At 30.2% G+C, this 20,143-nt stretch overlaps 2 protein-coding genes across 5 annotated transcripts; one reads left to right on the top strand and one right to left on the bottom strand.

The window, feature by feature from the left end:
* Window positions 1-142: 142 nt before the first annotated feature.
* LOC100805328 (squamosa promoter-binding-like protein 13A) lies at window positions 143-3,839 on the bottom strand. 3 transcript variants are annotated; one of them, XM_006584640.3, is made up of 5 exons: window positions 3,592-3,839; window positions 3,229-3,321; window positions 2,440-2,909; window positions 1,737-1,876; window positions 143-951 (listed from the first exon to the last, which is right to left on the bottom strand). In XM_006584640.3, the coding sequence occupies exons 3-5, from the start codon at window positions 2,868-2,870 to the stop codon at window positions 332-334; spliced, it is 1,191 nt and encodes a 396-aa protein (XP_006584703.1). In that variant the 5' UTR covers window positions 2,871-2,909; window positions 3,229-3,321; window positions 3,592-3,839; the 3' UTR covers window positions 143-331. The 3 variants fall into 3 exon arrangements, with proteins under 3 accessions (XP_006584703.1, XP_006584701.1, XP_025985259.1); XM_006584638.3 differs by having other exon boundaries at window positions 2,440-2,934; window positions 3,592-3,838; XM_026129474.2 differs by lacking the exon at window positions 3,592-3,839 and having other exon boundaries at window positions 2,440-2,934; window positions 3,229-3,565.
* An 11,845-nt stretch (window positions 3,840-15,684) lies between these two features.
* LOC100809607 (SUMO-activating enzyme subunit 1B-1) lies at window positions 15,685-19,456 on the top strand. Of its 2 annotated transcripts, XM_014778623.2 has the most exons (11): window positions 15,685-15,822; window positions 15,924-16,025; window positions 16,238-16,289; window positions 16,467-16,662; window positions 16,780-16,859; window positions 16,948-17,064; window positions 17,534-17,584; window positions 18,311-18,377; window positions 18,715-18,818; window positions 18,907-19,011; window positions 19,088-19,456. In XM_014778623.2, the coding sequence occupies exons 2-11, from the start codon at window positions 15,937-15,939 to the stop codon at window positions 19,190-19,192; spliced, it is 966 nt and encodes a 321-aa protein (XP_014634109.2). In that variant the 5' UTR covers window positions 15,685-15,822; window positions 15,924-15,936; the 3' UTR covers window positions 19,193-19,456. The 2 variants fall into 2 exon arrangements, with proteins under 2 accessions (XP_014634109.2, XP_040873809.1); XM_041017875.1 differs by having other exon boundaries at window positions 16,467-16,859.
* Window positions 19,457-20,143: the final 687 nt, after the last annotated feature.

Genomic DNA, 20,143 nt, shown 5'->3' with positions numbered 1-20,143 from the left:
TTATAATTTTGATATCAGAGTCTTGTGGGTAAATCAGCACCATTACTTCAATAAATAAAAAATTGTGCGTTTTGTAAGTTATGCACTGGCACATTGAAATGTGGTGCTGCTTCAAAGAATATAAAATGGAAAGACAAGAAAGTGGAGGAAATATAGTTTTTGATGGTGCACAGCAACAAACTCATCACTTTTAAAGACATGAAAAATTTCCACACCATTTTGTTAAACGTGATGGATATAGTTCATTGCCTTCATTAAAAGATAAATTGAACATTGAAATAGTACGAGGGAAAGAATCAACAACCAAAGGACGAGTCCTTATAATTGAAGTCTATTCCCATTGAAAGGGAAATAGTGGAGGGGCCTCATTCACCTGGGATCCATTAGAACCTATGTGATGCATTGATGAGGAATGGTCACTCCCGTTGGGGCCCAAAACCGGGTCCACGGAGCCCAGGCTGTTATCATGCAGGCTCAGGCCCAAGGGTTGCATAAGTGGCGAGTGAGGGTTCACCATTTGGTTTAATCCATTTCCAGGACTGTGCGGCTGTGGTGGTGATGACAGAAGAGAGAGAGCACGAGAGGTGTTGCCGTGGGCCGAACCTGTTAGGCTATCGCAGAACATTTTGCATCTCAATCCACCGCTTTCTGAATACGGGCTGGTCCTAAGAAACATCTGGGCCGGGCCCACGGAAGCACCTGGAAGATGTGGGCTCTGGTTGTTGAGGGTGTGGTCACCTTGCATGAATGCCAAATGCTTCCCTTCCTTGTAACCGGTTGGAGAAGATCCAAGAAACAGGTCCTGTTTATCAACCAAATGCATTTGGTGGTGGTGGTGGTTCTGCCCATGAAGCCTTACATCACCAGAAGTAACAACTCCACCCAAAGTAGGATTCACCACAGTAGTGGATGGGTACACATGTGAACTTGAGAAAGATAGCAATTGTGTGCCTGATAAAAGTACTACTAAATTTAATCATTGACTTTCTAGTTTCTACTGTAATATATAGCAAGTCAAGGAAGGAAAATATTATTTTCCCCCTCTATCCGTCCATCCCATCATAATCATCATGTAAAAAATTTATCTCGTTATTTAAATTTTTTAATGTAACATTAATTATATTTTTTTATTTATATTTCTTATAATTAATGATACGAGCAACAAAAACTAAGAATGAATTAATAATGATAAGATTAATTCTATAAAATTATTGTTCTCTTTTTATCTATTTATTAAATTTTATTATTTCCTATGAAATAACCAGAACGACAATTAATGAAACAAAAGAAATACATTAGTAATTTATTATTTTTAGAGTTTGATTTCTGCATAATTAATCAATAATTGATGTACTAAAATCTGATACTTTATAATTGGATAAGCGTGTAAAATCTGTATGAATTATTTTCTGAAAAAAAATGATATATATCATGATGTGTGTGGGAGAGGGTCTTGGGTATAGGTGGCCGTGCCTAACCAATAATTGATGTACTATGTTATGTGTTTGTTGTCGAGAAATGTCAAGACCTTGGAAGAAATTGGGGCGTGACACAGGATAAGATACTTAAACAAAACAGTAAACTACACTTAGACAGAAACACTAGAAAGAAAAGCAAAAGTGTTTTGTGTGTAGTAGGCAGTGGACATGAAAGTGCATTGTGTAATTTATTACTCTTTTAAGATTTGTGTACCTATGTGATGTCACATAGGGGTCTAGCTAGAACTCAAAGCTAACCTTGGTGGTAATTCGACAAAAAACTAGCAGACCGCGTTAGAACAACTTCTGGTTGTGGCTTTCTTCTCCGTCGGTTGTGCCCATCTAACCGCTTCCTGCAGCTCCTTTTCCCCTCATCAAATTCCTCCAGTGAATGGAACCTACACAACACAAACCCACAATCAGCTTAAATGTCATCTCAACACGCCATCCAATCTAATCAGGATTTATCAACTCAATAATACACCGCATCATCCATCAAGTACAATTATAACTATAGCCTATAGTACATCAGAGAGGGTGCTCTCCTAAATTAGCATCATACTTATCGTCAATTTTAATTTACCATTTACAAGTCTTGGGAATTATCTTAATTAATCAGCCAGAATTTTCCAGAATAGACTCCATCAATTGAGATTCTTTTTTTTTCTTTTTTTTTTGAGGATTGTGCTTCTACGGTTCGGTTCTACCTCCCCCTCATTGCTAATGATCCCTAAATTAAAAGAATAGGTGTCTAATGGTCCAGTTGCCGGTTGGTTCATATTCGGTGAGTTCAAATTTCATTTATCAATGTGAGGACTTGGTTGTTAAATAATCTCTTTAAACTTTAACACCTACTTCTAACTCCGGTGATCAAATTATACATGATACAAATTAAAAAAATAGTAAAAACATTAATTAATTAAGAGAGCAAATGATGAGAAATATCATATGAAACATGTACCTGCTACACTGCTGGCAGAACCTTTGTTTCTGGCCTCCAATTGTGACCTGTGCAGTCTTGGAATGGACTTCACAGACCTTATGGCGCCTATGATAGTCTCTGCAGTTACTGAGATCAGAGTGGCACCCGTCCACAAGGCATGACACTGTTTGTGTCCCGTTGCTAAGGGAACGAGCTCTCTTAGCTGACCCTGAAGAAGATGAGGATATCATTTTGGAGACTCCAACAGCACCACCATCTTTGGACTTAGTCAACACTGATGATTCCCTGCCAGAATTTCCCACTTGGCCAAGCTTCAAGTCAACAGAAAATTCCCCCTTAGTTCTATACATTCCATATCTGCTTGAGCCTTCCATTGTTTCCATGTTGGGTAAGTTTGCCTGATCCACTTCACTCAAATCCCAAGAAGGTGCTTTCAAATTCCAATCCATAAACACTTGCACTTTTTCAGTCTTTCTTTGCTCACCTTTCTGTATACCACACCAAGATGGCCCTCTAATCAATTGCATGAAAATTGAAAAGAGAAAATTTAAGTGGGGAGAAACATTGGACTACACACTCAGAAAAAAAAGAAGGTGAACCAAACTTTATGGAAGTAAAAACACATTAAAGCGATTAATATGCACCAGCCGAAATTCTATCAACAAGATTTTCAAAATGACAACTTATAGAGGAGATTTATTATAAAAAAAAGAGAGAGACAACCATAAAATAGGCTATACAACTATATTGAATATTTGTTTGTCCGTATTTAGCAAGAGAGAGAGAGAGAGAGAGAGAGAGAAGAACCTGCACCAGAGAGTGTTGAAAATACGTAATAATGACTAACAACAGCAGCCAAGTTGAAAGAGTTCCAAGGAAATCGGAGTTACAATTAAGTTGCTACAGAATATAATGAAGCAAATAGATGTCAAATAGGAAGAAAATAAAAACAAAAAACACATAAAAAGAGAGAGAAGTGAGTGTTGTAGACAACTGTAACTGAAGGAAGCTTACTTCTTCCGTTCACCACCAAAACCTCCCCTGGCAGTCAAATTAAGGAACCAGATTTTTTCCCCCCTTCTTTTATGTTTTTAAAAATAGAAAAAAAAAGGGGGACAGAAAGAGAGAGGATTGTATGCAATATTAAAGAAGGAAAATTACAAAGCATACCTTGTTTGGCACTTAAGAAGATGAAACTGCGGACTTGTGCAGACAGGAGTGTGGATAATGTATTGAAAGTTGAACTTGATACTAGGGGAGGACAGAGAGAGAGAGGCAGAGAACAAGAGCAAAAGCAATGAAACCAAAAGGGTATGGATGATATGCTAACAGGGTTCAACTAAATATTTTAACAATTTAAAAATGCATTTTTTCCAAATATGGGGCCTCTTCCCCTTATGTAAAACTTAAGAAAGGAAAGAAAGGAGATATAATAAGGACAGGCTGTTGGTTGCTTTCAGCTTTTTTAGTCAGGAAAGAGAAGTACAAAGAAAAGACAAGACATTTTGCATTGTGTTTCACATTTCATGGCATGTCTTTCCTTTATTAGGATTAACTTACTATTTTAGTTTTCTACACTACAGAAACACTTTGTTTAACTGTCAGGGAGGACAGAAATAATAAAATAATAAGATTAAAAATATGTAATAGAAATTAGAAAGGATGAATTATTTAAAAACAATAAGAAAAAATATTCGTCTCATTTGAATAAGTAGAAAAAATGAATTAGGAAACTACATATAAAATTTTGCCCCCTGTAATAAATGTTCTAAGGTATGAATGTTGACTTTATCTGAGATCTAAACTAAATTGATCAAGGTGAAATTCAAGTAGATTGAGCTCTAATGTATCGTGATAGTAGTTTTAGGTTGTGTTTGTGAAACTGTTTCCTTTACTCAAAAGTAACAAGGTAGTTATTTCTGCATGTGTTCGCGTCGAATGTGTATTTTTTCCGTTGAAAGTTTTCAACAAATATCTAAAGATGCACTTACTTTTTGACACAACCAAGACGTTGCAAATAATAAATTAATTAATTAACTTTAATCAACATTTCACAATTTGAACTGATCTAGTACTTTAGGTCGAGATGATCCCTTACAAAGAGATTAAACCATGAATCCCTTCCAAAACAAAAATTTAAACTAAAGAAATATAAATGTGAAAGAAAAAAAAAGTAAATATGCGTTGAAGGTATGACATAATTGATTAATAATTTGGAATCTTTAAGTATATAATAAGGTTTGATCTCTCACTATACAAATAGAGAATCATCAGTGGATAGAGGAATTATCTCTTAATTAATACTTTACATCCTTTAAGATTAACTTGTGAGTTGTGATTTTTGGTTGTGAGTATCTTAAATCCACTCCATATCTATAAAAAGGGTAACTATATATAAACATATTTAAGTAAAGGCTGAAATCAAAATTTACTATTCCCTGAGTAATTAATCATTCTCATCTCTCTTAAAAAAATCACTCTCATCAAGCCCAGCACATTAAAATTTAGTAGGAAATGGGAACAAAACAAAACACTTGAAATTTGAAAATGAAAAATTTTAAAAGGAAAGAAAAATCTAATAGTCATGTTTGTTGGCAGAAGGCTAATGATGAGTGGTGCTGGTGGGGCTTTGCAGTAGACGCTCGCCATTAATTTAGAGGGCTCCAGGTTTAGATGCCTTGCAGATTTAAGCCACAACAATTAATTATGAGACTCAGTAAAACCTTCACATACCCAAACACCTCCACGTGATAATCCTTACTCAATCTGCAATGCCGATGCTGCGTAATTGCTATTTATGTTATGCTCTATTGAGTACACCAGTAGAGGAAGAAGCATATATAGTCATTCTTAATATAAATTACTAGTAATATGCAAGAAAATATACCTAATTATCGTAAAATTATGCTTTAATTCTTTTTTTTAAACGCAAATCTAACGATAATTATAACATGTACACTTGAAAATATATATTCATGGACAATTTATAACATTAAAATAAGTATTTTTTCTAAATAAATTATTTTCCTTATACCGTTGAGAGTATTCTTGCAGCGTCGTTAGAATTGTCTTGAATGAGTGAATAAATCAGTTAGTAGAGAGTTGTTAAAACTTCACTAGTGGTCAAATTCAAAATTTCTTTAAATCGGAGAAGTCAGGTATCCAATGTGATATTTAAATATTGAGAAGTAGGAACTTAACAAAAGAATATATATATATAATTCTTAGGGTGATAATTAAAATAGTTCAACTCAACATAGTCAGCCCTTAATTGGACAAAAAATAATTAATTGGGTTAAGTTGAATTTATTATAAGAGTGAATTATATTTTTTTAACTCAATTCAACTATAAGTGAGTTATGGGTTGACTTTATCTGCCGTAATTTTTTTTTTTTAAAATAAAACAAATAGGTTATAAAAGGGTGACTTAATTATGTATTCACTAACTAAATCAAGATCGGAAAGAAAATATCTAAATATAGTCATAATAATTATTAATTAGTTTGTCAGATCCTCCAAATAGTTGAAATGTCAAATGCGTCGATCAATTATTTTAAAAGAGCAAAATTAAAAAAAAAAAACATTAATACTTTAATTCATTGAGAGTTATAAATCTACAATTACAAATAAGTTTTGTTAGGTTGCAGAAAATACACGAAAAAAAAGTCAACCTATAATATTAACTCAACCCAATTTACTAAAAACGTGTTTAATTAAATTGAACTCATTTTGACTTTTGACAAATTGTCAGAAATCTAAATTCAACTCATCACCCCCACAAGAGGTTTACACTTTACTTTGGTTAATTCAAGGCTAAATAGCTTATTTAGTTCTTAAATTATATATTTATAAATGTTAAGATAAATTAGTTTAATGATTTATTATAAGTTAGGTATGTTGTGGATTAATTTATCAATAAATAATATAGTTTTATCATTATTTAACATTAAATTATCATGCTTTTTAATGATCAATTTATTAATATATTTAACGGTTGAAGTAAATTGTTAGTAATATTTGTAAAATAATTGGTCATTTAAAAAATATAAAAATTAAGTTGTCAGCTAATGCATGATTAAATCGGCTATTTAGGCTTAATTAAATGACTCACTTCACCATCTCTGTTTTCTTTTTTCCATTGTTTGCAGAAAATTTGAAGTGTCTTGATTCAGCCATACATTGGAAAGGAATCCAAGTATAAGATAGGAAGATTTGTCATGGGACCATGAATATAAATACGTAAAAGAAAGAGAGTGAGTTGCGACTAGTCACTGCAGGCTCCCTGGGAGAGGGGAGAGGGCCTTGGCTAGTCAATTATTGCCCAGGGTTGATGAGATCATGAGATGTGTGCACCACCTTTGTTGCCATAGTGCTTCACAAAAATCTCACTTCAATGCTGGAAACAGATGTTTAAATGCAATACAACAAAATACCATGACATCTTTGCCACGTGACATAAAAAACTTATGTTTTGTTTGCTTTTTAGAACAAAGCTAAAATGACAAATAATTAAATTGGTCTATAAGTATTAGTATGATGCATAAAAATTAATTTTTTTGTCTTTTTTTAACGTGTAAAAAATATGATAAATTAATTCTATTGTTGTTAAATTTGTGAAATTATTTTTTCATTAAGTTATAATATTTAAGGACTAATTTGATAATAAATTATATTTTTAAAAAGCTAAATTAATATTAAGATGTAACTTTTAGAAATTAATTTATTATTAAATTATTTGTAAGATTAATTTATCGTACTTTTACACATTCAAATATTAAATTTGAATTTTTATTTTATTTTTTAGGAATTAGTTTCTCAACATCTCATACTTTTTCATAAAAGAATTTAGCTATTTAACCAAAAAAATAAAAAAAATAAAAAGAAAAAAATATTCGTATAAAATGACACAAATATCTCATAAAAAAAATACACACATTAAATTTGTAGAGATAATCTAAATTTAATTCTCGCATAATATATTTGATGTATCTTCTAGGAATCAGAAGTTCTAATTGATGATTAAAAACCAATGATACAAGTTACCATAAATGAACATAACAATCTATACCTTAAATTTATAAGCAAAAACATCCCGTCGAACACATCTCCAACTACCAAATCACATTCCTATTTTTTTCAATAACTCACCAAAAAGAATAGCTAACAGGAAATATTTTTGTGTATATATATATATATATATATATATATATACACACACACACACACAAATTAGACGGGGAGATTATAGTTAAGAAAATTGGTGTGTAGATAACCTAACTTCCATTTATATAGAAAAAACGATAAAAGTGATTGAATTAAATACTGAATATCAATTTTCATCATTACAATTGAGTTTTAAATTGAATCAATATCATTTTAATTATACAAATTAGTGATTATTGCACGAAAGTTTTAACTTTAAATGTTATGTAATAATTAAAATAAAAAATAAAAAATATGCATAAATATTTTTAAAATAATATATCTAAAATTCAAATGAAGATGAGATATAAAATGAAATGTTTTAACTTAAAAATTAAAAGATCAAATTTATTTTATTGTTATTATTTTTATTTTTCAGTCAAAATGTTATATTTTCAAATGATATGATTTAAAAGGATTCTTTTAAAATTGATAATACATAATATAAAAAAACAGAAAAAAGTTGTTGACATAAAAGAGGTCACACGACTTATTGAAAATAAGAGTCGATTAGTAGTCACTTTCAGGAGTGTGTGCTATTTAATGTTTTAAATATTTTTTAATTTATATATTTAAATTTAAAGTATTAGTTCGACAAACAAAATATTTATTAATTATGACTACAACTATATTTTCTCAGGTCAATATGAGTAACAAATAAAGAAAGAGAGTATTTTATTGAACAGCTTTGGAAAGCTTAGGTTCATATTATAATTATTTAAAGATTTATTTTCCTTTAAAAATTACGTCGGTCGTGGAAGTATTATATTTGGCATCATTTTAGTAAAGATTAAGTTGGGTCTCAAACATGGTCTTGACCCATTGGAAAATAAAATTTTACTATTTTTTTACATTGAGTTTTTTAAAAAATTTATTATTATCAAAATGTCCTTATAATCTAACATTTTAATTGTTTTTTATACAATGCAAAAATATTTTTATATTATCACTTAACTTTATGTCAAGCTGTCAACCTTTTAGTTGATAAATTTAACTACGTTATCATCTATATGAGATGAACAATGTCAAAATACATAATCCTCCTCTCTCTATAAACTAGAATAACTACTTTAAACAAACGTGTTTTAACTGTCACTATTTAACGATATCTGTTTTAGCTATATTTTTCTTTCAAGATAGTATATTTAAGAAAATTTTCAACCTCTTGTCATTATCTCTTTTAGTTTATCTTTTTCAATATTTTTTGTTCTAACCTAAATTTTATATATTTTTAAATTATCAATAATTAAAAATAACACTATATCATAATATAAATTATTTATCATAAATATAAAATATAATTCATCTTTTCAAAAATATTTATTTATTACGTATTTTAATTATAATATAATTTATATATTTAAAAGTATTATTTTTTATAAATATTAATTATATTAAATAAAAAAATTATGTTGTGCAATTCACATGATTAATTATAAGTTGTAAAAAATATTTTTTGTATCAATAATACATAAAATTAAGTCATACGATATTTTAAAAAATAAATTTTAAATTAATTATGTCAATATAAATTTATTTTTTATTCAATTTTTTCTTTTATACTTTTTGACAGATTTTTCTTTTATCCTATTCCCCATACATGTCGACATATTATACTTTAAAGTATATTTTAAGATGATTACAATTATAATGCATTTAAAAAAATATACATTAATATATATATATATCATTAAAAGTAAAACAGAAAATAAAAGCAATAAGTAAAAGCACAAATAATTAAACTCCTCCTAAAAATAGTGAAAGTAGGAAAAAACTATGAATGAAAGAAAGGAAAAGCCTTTAAACCTTTCAACTACCAAGGAGTCAGTGTGGCAGCTGTGCCTGTAATTGTTATTGCGATGTGAATTCCTCACAGATTTTGTAAAACTGACACTGCAAGTGCTGCTTGTAAAAATTTTTAAGGGTTTTTTAGACTATCAATTATAGAAAATCAATAAGATCTTGAAACTTATGATTCTTACAAATAATCAATAAAAAATAATAGATAATGATGTGTATCTTTCTCCATAACAATTTTTCTTTGCACTTTGATTTCCTTGAAAAATGAGAGAAATAAGATTTCTTTGACCTGTCTCTCTTTGTTCGTGATTATGGATGACAGAGAGAACACTTTATAGTTAGTAAAGAGACCTTATTTCACGTTAGTGGGTATTAAGTCTCTCTTATAACCACTACTCCCATCGAGTAGCAGTTAACCTAGAAACTTCTCATATTAAACCCAATTACAATTTAGTCCTTAATTGTTAATTATTTATTTATTAGTTCTTACATAAGTCACATACCTCTCACATGATACATTAATTCTAACACCGCTATGCATGATTCAACCTTTCAGTTTTTTTTTTAAAAATTAAATTAATTTGCCGAACAATTAAGAAAATATACTGTTTTAGAGTTATATAGAATCTCTTAAATTTTTAAGATAACTACTGGTCATTGCTATACTCAGTAATAGTAGGACCAAGCTCTTAAGTATTTGTCAGTTAACGATTTTGTGCCTATCTCTTTCCTATTAAGAAAATATACTGTTTTAGAGTTATATAGAATCTCTTAAATTTTTAAGATAACTACTGGTCATTGCTATACTCAGTAATAGTAGGACCAAGCTCTTAAGTATTTGTCAGTTAACGATTTTGTGCCTATCTCTTTCCTTCTCTCAACACTGTCACTGTGCCTATCAATTATTGGCCGCGTGTATGCTTCTACACCCATTAGCTCCCTCTCAGTCTCACTGTACAGTTTTTCTTTTTTTTTTAAGAGCACAAAGTTAACTCATCAAGATAACAGTTTGAATACAATATCGAATATAATTGAAGACTCTGGAGCTAGCATTCACTCGTCGTGTTGCCTTAGCTAAGGTATCAGCAGCATGATTGACTTGTTTTCCAACAAAACTTAACACTGAGTTTGACATTTCTATAGAATGACATAATAATCTGTTATTCTAGCCGAGAAAGTATTACTATCATCTGTAATTGTCTTACAATCCAATTCAAACACAACATTGTCAAGATTCATCTCTGATGTCCAGTTAAGTTAATTGCTTGAAGTAGTCCCCCATGCACTATACATGTTAAAGTGAATTGTTTCCGATAAAAGTAATTGTCAATAACAGAATAACAGTAACAAGTGTCAAAGATCTATAATTCAGATACAACAAGCACTTTTTTTTAATAAGGATGGATTTAAGTCAGTATGTTTAAGAAAAATAATTGTTTTTTATAAAAGTGAAGTGTTTCGGATAAGTATTACTCAATAACAGTAGGATGGTTGAAATTATTATAATACTAAACGTAGTTTTTTTCTATTTATTTAAATAAATTTAATATTAACTATGTTAAAGGATATATTAAGTAATTTTTTGTTTTTTATATATTGATAGTGAAAATTTAGAAACAATTAACTATAAAACTCTGATCCATAATGTCGTAGTTGATAAAAAAAAATGAGATTTGATAAATTATATTACATTAAATAAATTTCACCTAAAATGACCTTATAATATTTTGTCACGGAAAACAAATTCCTTACTTTCGGAGGTATGAAATCAGGTATACTAGTAGATAACTTTTTCAAACGCGAAGTATGAAAATAGGTACTAAACTTTGCATTATTGAGACTAACCCTTTTGTTTCCTTGTTGCGATCCTAATTTTTACTGAACTTTGCAGTTTAGGTTCAGTCTAAATAATGCAAATAAAAAGGTCATGAGCGTGATTTACGAGGGCTGTGGAAACAACTATATCATGTAAAATAATTATTTATTTCTTCTGATTATATTTATAAATTCTGACAAAATTTTATTTATTTAATGTTTATAAAAAGTATTTTTTTTACGAGACAATCATGTCAAAATTCGGATAAATCCTTATGTAACACTTTTGGACTCTTCAGCGCATATATATAAATAATTCTCATTAATGGGAAAGCATATGAAGTTTTTTTTTTTTATTGTGAAAGAAAAAGCATACCAAGTTAATTCAATAGTAGTAAGAGTTTCTGTTGTGATAAAGTGACTGTGAAGGGAGGGAGTAACATTTTCATTTTGACTGCCACAATCCATAAACATAATCATCTTACTTCCTGATCAATAATTAAGATCTTTGAATATGATAGGCCTACATTAAAAAAGTTGGGTGGAGTTAATTACTGGGGCTAATCTTCCCTTGCAATTGGGGCACGTTTCAAATTTCAAGATACGATACATTGACACTCCCACTAACGTGACCCTTGGATCTGTTTCCTCATCAAACCAAACCCATTGAATCCTGTTCTCTCCCAAACTCATTCTTCAAATTGAATTGAATCCTAGTAACATGAACAGTGACAGTGCATGATGCCCCCACACCCAGACCCAGTGAAAGGAAAAGCAAATTTATTGAGCAACCTTTGGTGCCAGATCAAGGAAAATCAAGTACACGTTCTTAACCACGACACGCTTAAATGTGCTAGATGCTAGATACTACAGACTACAGTACCGTTCGTGACGCATGATGCGAGACTTGTGGGGTCTGTGGACCATGCTAGGGCTTCCCAACCAGGATACAGGTTAGTCACTCCCAACTTGTCCAAACACCTTGAGGCCTTTCCCTTTTAGTCATCATATTTTTTCTCTATCATCATTCCTATATCTAAACCCTTATTCACCTTGAGGATTTAAATTTGATTTTGACTTAAAACTAAAAGTAATTGAATCACAATTTTTATATTGAATTTTACTCTTAACATGCTTTTGAAATAAAAACATCTTTGATACTAGTAACTTCAAAATCAATTTTACAAATCAACTAATTTTGCAAATGCCCACTACTCAAATACTCACAAAATCTTGCCATGGTTTTTCATAAAAAAAAATACTAATAGTCTTGCCATGGTTATATTTAGAACTGTTTGGTTTAAGAAAACATTTTTTTTAATTACAAAAACATCATATTATTTTTACTTGTTTGTTTATTTTTTAAAAGTGTAAAAAAATAGTAAAAACAACTTATTATTATTGTTTTAAATCTTTGAATTTCACTCTTTCTTATGCAAACTTTTTAAGATATGACCAAAGAAATAAAAAATAGAGAGTGAAACAGTTCATTAATTACTGATTGTATTGGCAGGACTGAAATGAATATTAAGAAATGGTGGTGAGGATACAAAGACGAAGAAGGAGCATATTGTTTCAAGGAATAAGAAAATAAAGCTCATCGTTTATCTGTTTTCTAGGCAAGTTTAACCTCAACCGATCGTTTTGTCTGTGAATCCACTGGAATATCTAAGCATGTTGACAAATAAGAAATGCTAAAACTAGCACTGCTAGAGCTATTAATTCTAGAGTAGACCTTGGACAAATAGTTCCGGCACCTAAACTTGGACCACCTTGAAATTCACACATTGAAAAGGAAAAGAAAATAAAACAAAAAGGTTTCTTATTTTTGGGGCGAGGGAGCTAAGCTAGATGATGAGCATTGGGGAATCATCTTCGTTGGTGAAGCCATGCTCTCGCAAACAAAAGGGACAAGGACACGACAGAATCAAATTGAAATTACGCACCAGCCAATGTTTCAATTTTCATTTTAATACGCTGGACAAATGTGTTTCTCCGGTTTGTATTTGATAAGAAGGAAATAAATAATTTATGAAATAAATTTTATAATTTATTTAGTGGGACTTATATATTTTATATTTTATTTTAATTCAATTTTTTTTATTTCTCGTATCAAAATAAGATAAGAATGTTTGATATGTGAGAGAATGAGGAGAAATAATTTTGAAAGGAGTGGAATCCACCCTATTATCTTTCACTTATTTCTTTATATGTCTCGTCTATTTTTTTTTTCTTTTCTTTAAATAACACATTTAGCTATCATTTTATTTCTCACCTAATTTTACTTTTGTTTTTAATTTTTATTTACTATATTTCTTTTTTCTATACTACACACAACCTAAAGTCCTTTTTGCTTACATTTTGTCATAAATTTTGTAGTCGCATAAATATGAGATGTTTAATCAAACATGTTGTTCCTTATCACCTGATGCATAAATTAATTGGTAAAAAATTATTTCAGTTTAATTAATAATCTTGAATCTAACTTCTTCCTAATGCAATTAGGTTAGATATTTGACTTGGAAAAACAGTTTTACTATCTATACACGGTTGTCTCTAAATAGAAGATACATGTAGTGAGTGGTCTATATTTGATAAAAGAATATATACTAAGTTTATATTAAAAAAGATTATTCCTCACCGGTGTGTATTAGTTATTTTAAAAAATCAATAACATTTAAAAAAATAGATAAACAAACGTATTTTTCACAATTTAAATTGGTTAAGTTTACACTATTACTTTTTTTTCTTTTGGTAATATATACATTTTAAAATTAATAAAATAATTATATTATTTTAATTTTGGTAATCTTGAGTTCGAACAATAAATATGTAACTGTATTTAATATTTTGATTGAGAGTTTTAGTAACTATCTTGGGAAAAAATGATAAAACATTTGGCTTTAATTATAGAGGGTAGCATTCAGTACTGAAAAATCTATAGTACATTATTAGCTTTAATTATGAGAAGGTTAGAAAATAAAATTTTTGTTCAATTTGCATCTGTAGCTAAACGATTCTATTTACAGTTAAAGCTTCCTTCATGGGCTAATTAAAGCCCAAATTAAATAGATCCGGAGCCGACAAGCCTTTGTCTAACACTTTGTTAAGATTTTGGGCTGTATTAGGGTGTTGCTAGGTGCACCAAGCATTTTACCTTTCTTCCAATTTTGCCCTTCACACGGAATGCTTATGGGAGAGGTTTCTTCCGTAAGATCTTACGGAAGCAAAAGACTCGAACCGGTGACTTTCAGGTTATTAGCACAACGCTCTAACCAACTGAGCTAATAAGTCAAATATGTTATACAATAAATAATATTGTTATACATAACACTCAAATTTTTAATGTATATTTAATGTGCATGTAAATTTAAATAATTAATTTTGATATAAATCATACTAATTATTTAATTTGTATACTTTTTTTAAATTAAAAAATATTTACTATTACAAAATTTAATATATATTAAATTTTGTAATAGCAAAAAATTTTAATACAAAAATAGTAATTTAACATATTAATAATTAAAAAAATAAAACTTTAAGGAATTAAAAAAAACAATATAAATTTTAAAAAATATTGGATCATTAGCTCTAACCAACTAGTTTTTTGATTTTTTTTAATTCCTTAAATTTTTATTTTTTTTACTCATTTGTGCATTAAATTTCTTTTACTATTACAAAATTTATTATATATTAAATTTTATGACAATTAATTTTGATATAAATCATACAGATTATTTAATACGTATATTTTTTAAAATATAAAAAATATTTACAATTATAAAATTTAATATATAATAAATTTTGTAATAGTAAAAAAATTAATGCACAAATGAGTAATTTAACATATTAATAATTAAAAAAATAAATATTAAATTTAATATATATTAAATTTTATAATATTAAATATTTTTTATTTTAAAAAAAATATACGGATTAAATAATCCGTATGATTTACATCAAAATTAATTGTCACAAAATTTATTATTTAAATTTACATACGCATTAAATATACATAAGAAATTTTAATGTTATGTATAACAACATTATTTATTTTATAATGTAATTGACTCATTAGCTCAGTTGGTTACAACGTAATTTTAAATTAATTCGTCATAAATGTTTTTCAAAAAAAAAAAAAATCTTACGAAAGAAAGTTTTTTCGTAAAAAACTTACGAAATTCTTCTCCATAAAAACTTATGGAAGAAGTTCTTTCATAAGAGGAAAGAATTTCTTACGGAAGAAGTTCTTCCATAAAAAACTTAAGGAAAAAGTTCTTCCATAAGAAACTCTTATGAAAAACTTCTTACGAAGAACTTCTTCCTTAAGATTGTATAAGGGGTAAAATTGGCAATATGATAAAATTCTGGGTGCACCACCAATTATTCTAGGTGCACCTAGCAACACCCGTGTATTATTTGTCTTTGTATTGGGCTTTAGATGTTAGCCCTTTTGCCATTAGTTCAGTTGACCCCCAAAAAATTAAAATTCGCCTTCACCGATTATTCTCGTCGCCGCGCTCTTGAAAGCTTGAACTGAGATACGATTTTTTTTTCAGCGTTTAGGCGAATTCACCGAGAGTGGGTGTTTTTCACTGTCGTTAACTTTTGTACATTGTGTTTCATAATAATTGCGACGTGGAAAATCGAAAGTAAACGTTTCCGATGGTGTCGTGGAACAGGTTGCGGCTGGGAATGGACGGTGACGGCGAGGAGTTGACTGCGCAGGAGACCGCTTTGTATGACCGTCAAATTAGGGTTTGGGGAGCTGATGCTCAAAGAAGGTTCCGTCTTTAACTTTTTAAATTTTGAAATTGTTTTATGCACGATTTGATATATATATATATATATTTTACTTTACTCTTGTAACCTAATTGATTTCTGCTTTTTTTTGTTCTTCGTTATATCTAATCTAATAATAGTTCAAAGAACTACTTCACATAGCATTTTAATGATACTTTTTATTTTATTTTATTTTGTGATTATGTTGCTGCAGATTAAGCAAATCTCATGTCTTAGTCTATGGAATGAAAGGAACTGTAGCTGAGGTAGTCCCAGAACTTGTCTCTCTCTGGTATCTCAAATTTGACTTTGACAAACACACATACACAAAAAGGAGTAAAAAAATGGGTTGTGTTTGGTCGTTATCATATTTGTTGCACTTTTGTTTTCCTTATATTGATGTAATAATGTGTGAGGAGTTTGAGTTTCCTGTTGTTGGTTAGTTTTGCAAGAATATTGTTCTGGCTGGAGTAGGTAGTCTGACTTTAGTAGATGACCGGGTTGCCACTGAGGAAGTGCTTTCCTCGAATTTTCTCATCCCTCCTGATGAGAATGCGTATAGTGGAAAGACCCTTGGTGAGCTTTGTTGTAATTCACTTAAAGACTTCAACCCTATGGTTCGTGTTTCCATTGAGAAAGGTTTTTGTTTTGAACTTGTTCCCTTATTTGTCTGGTTTCTGCTTCTGCATTGCTTTCACGTGGTTCTTGACATTATGTTTTGTGGTTGGTCTTTTCTGTTGTTCGTCTTTGCTTCAGGTGATTTGTCGAGTTTTGATGTTGAATTCTTCAGCAAATTCGATGTTGTTGTCGTCAGTTGTTGCTCGCTTTCAGCCAAAGTAATGTGGAAAACTTGTGTGTGTGTGTGTTTCTGAGGCTTTACATAGTCACTGTGTTCTAAATTGTCGTTTTACTCTTTTGCTGTAGAAACTGGCTAATGACAAATGCAGAAAGCTATCAAAACGTGTAGCATTTTATGCTGTTGACTGCAGGGATTCTTGTGGTGAAATTTTCGTCGATTTGCAGGATTATAAATATTCAAAGGTATATTACTCTTGGATCACAGTTAATTATTGGTTTTTATGACTTTATATTGTTTTCTTTGATTTCTAGTCCCAATTTGTGTGCTTTTATATGATGATGGTTCGTAAACAATTAAAATTTTCTATTATATTCATGATGACAATGAATATAAAATCTATTATAGTCGTCATTTTTTGTAGGGAGTTTTTTCTTGCAATTAGTGGTAAAGGCCATAAGGATGAATAAATACAAAATCACAAAAACAGAAAACCTGGTGAACGCCATATTGTTTATGTATTAATTGTTCATTTTATCGTGAATTTTTCTGTTTATGTAATTATGTGCGTTCCGGATGTCGATCCAGATACACACTTAATGATGGCTAAATGAATTATTTTTATCATTGGATGTTGTAAATGATAAGCATCAGACGATCCCTGCTTTTAAAACGAACACTAATTTTTTTTAATGATATATTCTGATTTGGCAGAAAAAACAGGATGAAACTGTTAAATGTGACCTGAAATATCCATCATTCGAGGTATGTCTGTATTAATTCATTATAGTTGCATTCTTTCATGCATTTCTTCATCTCATGTTAAAAAAAATCCTTTTATGTTTCTCATGATAGTATTTAGTTCCTGGGTCTTGATGTGCTGCAATCCTCATGGCCTTAACTGTGTTCCAAGTAATCTATTTTATCATTTTTAAATGAAAAGAATAAAAGATATAAACTAACATACTGATTTTAACCTGAAGGATATTTGATGCACATGATAACCTCAATAGCTGACCCAACCATTAATTTGCATTAGATGCCCCAACCATTAATTTGCATTAGCTGACCCAACCATTAATTTGCATTAGATGCCCACAGCGTGACTTTTAATGCATACTTGTATATTCAGTGATCCTAAAATAATAATCTAGAAGTCAGTAAAATCTAGTGTCCTCCTTTTTTGTCATATACTAGAGTTAGGTGTGCCATGTTGCACAAATGATTTCCTTGCTGGATTCAAATTTTAAAGTTGTGTGCGGGTTTTGTAAAATGCAAATGGACTGTTGTGAAGCTCACATGATAGATGGATGTGGGATTAGGGTTATTGTGCATGTCATTCAGTCTTGGTCATTTATGTCATTTATAGTTTCACCTTGTTGCTATGCTTGTTACTTATTTTGCTTTATCATAAGTGTTAAATGATGTGTAGTTGAAAGCTTCATTTTCATGACTATGGCAATTCTTTTTTTATTTATTTTTTTGCTGCAGGATGCATTATCTGTACCTTGGAGGGCACTTCACAGGAGAATGTCAAAGCTGTACTATGCTATGAGAGGTCTGGTAAACAGTAAACTGTAGAGTTCTATTTTGTGAGTAAAATACACAATACATAAAGTAAAAATAAATGATTATAATCAATTTAAAAATAAAACTTTTAATTGAGAATGTCTGCCTTATGATTTGGTCCTTGGACTGTTAACTGAGAAGAGATAGAGCTGGAGCGTGGAGACCATAGTTTACATCTTAATGCTTTTTTGACTTTGTTGTGACTCGTGTTTGAAAGAAATCTGTTTTCTTCCTTAATTTTATTGCCTCTTTTTCGCAATGCATTTTGTGATGAGTCTGGTCTATAGAAAAATTTGCTGTCAGTAACATGAAATTATCTGTTGCAGTAATAGAAAAGTTTGAAGAGGCTGAGGGACGTAGCGCAGGGGAAGTTTCCATTGCAGATCTTTCTGGTGTTCTCAAACTGAAAAAGGAGATTTGTACTGCACAAGTATTCTTCCTGGAATTTGTTATTTTTCTTTTATATGTTTTACAAGTTAAATCCATTATTTATCTCATTTTTATGTCTGTGTTGACAGTCTCTCAATGAATCTCATGTGCCTGATACTCTTCTAGAAAGATTGGTGACAAATGCAATAGAATTTCCGCCTGTTTGTGCAATTATAGGGGGAATCCTTGGACAGGTATTTTACTAGTTTCATTGTGCTTTAAAGATGTCTTGTGATATTTAACTGACTAGGTTGACTTTTAAAATCACAGGAGGTTATCAAAGCAATTTCTGGGAAAGGAGACCCCCTAAAGAATTTTTTCTTTTTTGATGCTTTTGATGGGAAGGGCATTATAGAAGACCTCTCTCCGAAGTGATTAATTAATGGCCGAAGCTTTGGCAGTCTAAAGTAGGGATGCAACCTTTTGCCAAAACAGCACAGAAAACTAGTAAATTTCAAAAGATCTCTAAAGAAATTGACCCTTCTCCCTTATTAACTGCTCATATAGCTTCCTAGTCTGTATGTATTTTATCTAGACTAATAACAGTTTAGGGTTAGGATCTTCTCGTCATGTAGTCACTAGACACACTCATCAGCGTTCCTTTTGATGTTATGAAGCCCAATTGTCCTTTTATGTTTATGTGGTGGTACTCTATTGGGTACATGTGGTTATCAGTCTTTTTTAATTATGGATTTACATTAAACTCGCCGTACACAATCATTTGATAATGTAAGTTTTATTATAATATTTATGATATCAATTCACCAAAAAATTTTAGGAATGGTATAAATTTTGGTTGAGTGTCTTTCGTGGTCTTCTGGCCGTAACTTTTTTGTGAAGTAATATTGAAACAAACAGCAGTGCTCTCGTGGAGCTCCAGTTCCATTATTCACACGTAACAGCTTAACAGCTTAAATAAAATCTGATGTTACAAATTATAACTTCAAATAAAACGGAATTATAATTAAATTAGATTATTTAAAATTTTAATTAGGACTTGAACTAAACAGCAGTCATTTGATAGAAACTTATAAGTAAACTTTCACAAATTAAATGCTAGATTACGATTTCAGAAGCTTTGAACAATAAAGAGGTGTAACAGTTTTGTAAGTACTTGAACAAGACAAGAAAGAAATTACAAAACACTAGGATTTTGAGAGAGATTACGGACCCAAAACAAGCCCTCACAAAAGAAATAACATACAATCTGAAAAAAACTAGCCCGTAGTCCATCCATCGGACTAGTAATTTATAAGAAGATACACTTACAGAATAAAATATAACATCTCACTTTGCATAAAGACTATAGATTTCTTCATGTTGCAG

Source organism: Glycine max, chromosome 8 (assembly GCF_000004515.6).
Source record: "Glycine max cultivar Williams 82 chromosome 8, Glycine_max_v4.0, whole genome shotgun sequence".
Taxonomy (NCBI): Eukaryota; Viridiplantae; Streptophyta; class Magnoliopsida; order Fabales; family Fabaceae; genus Glycine; species Glycine max.
Note: the sequence above shows the minus strand (reverse complement) of the source record. Positions and strands in the feature narration are given on the sequence as shown.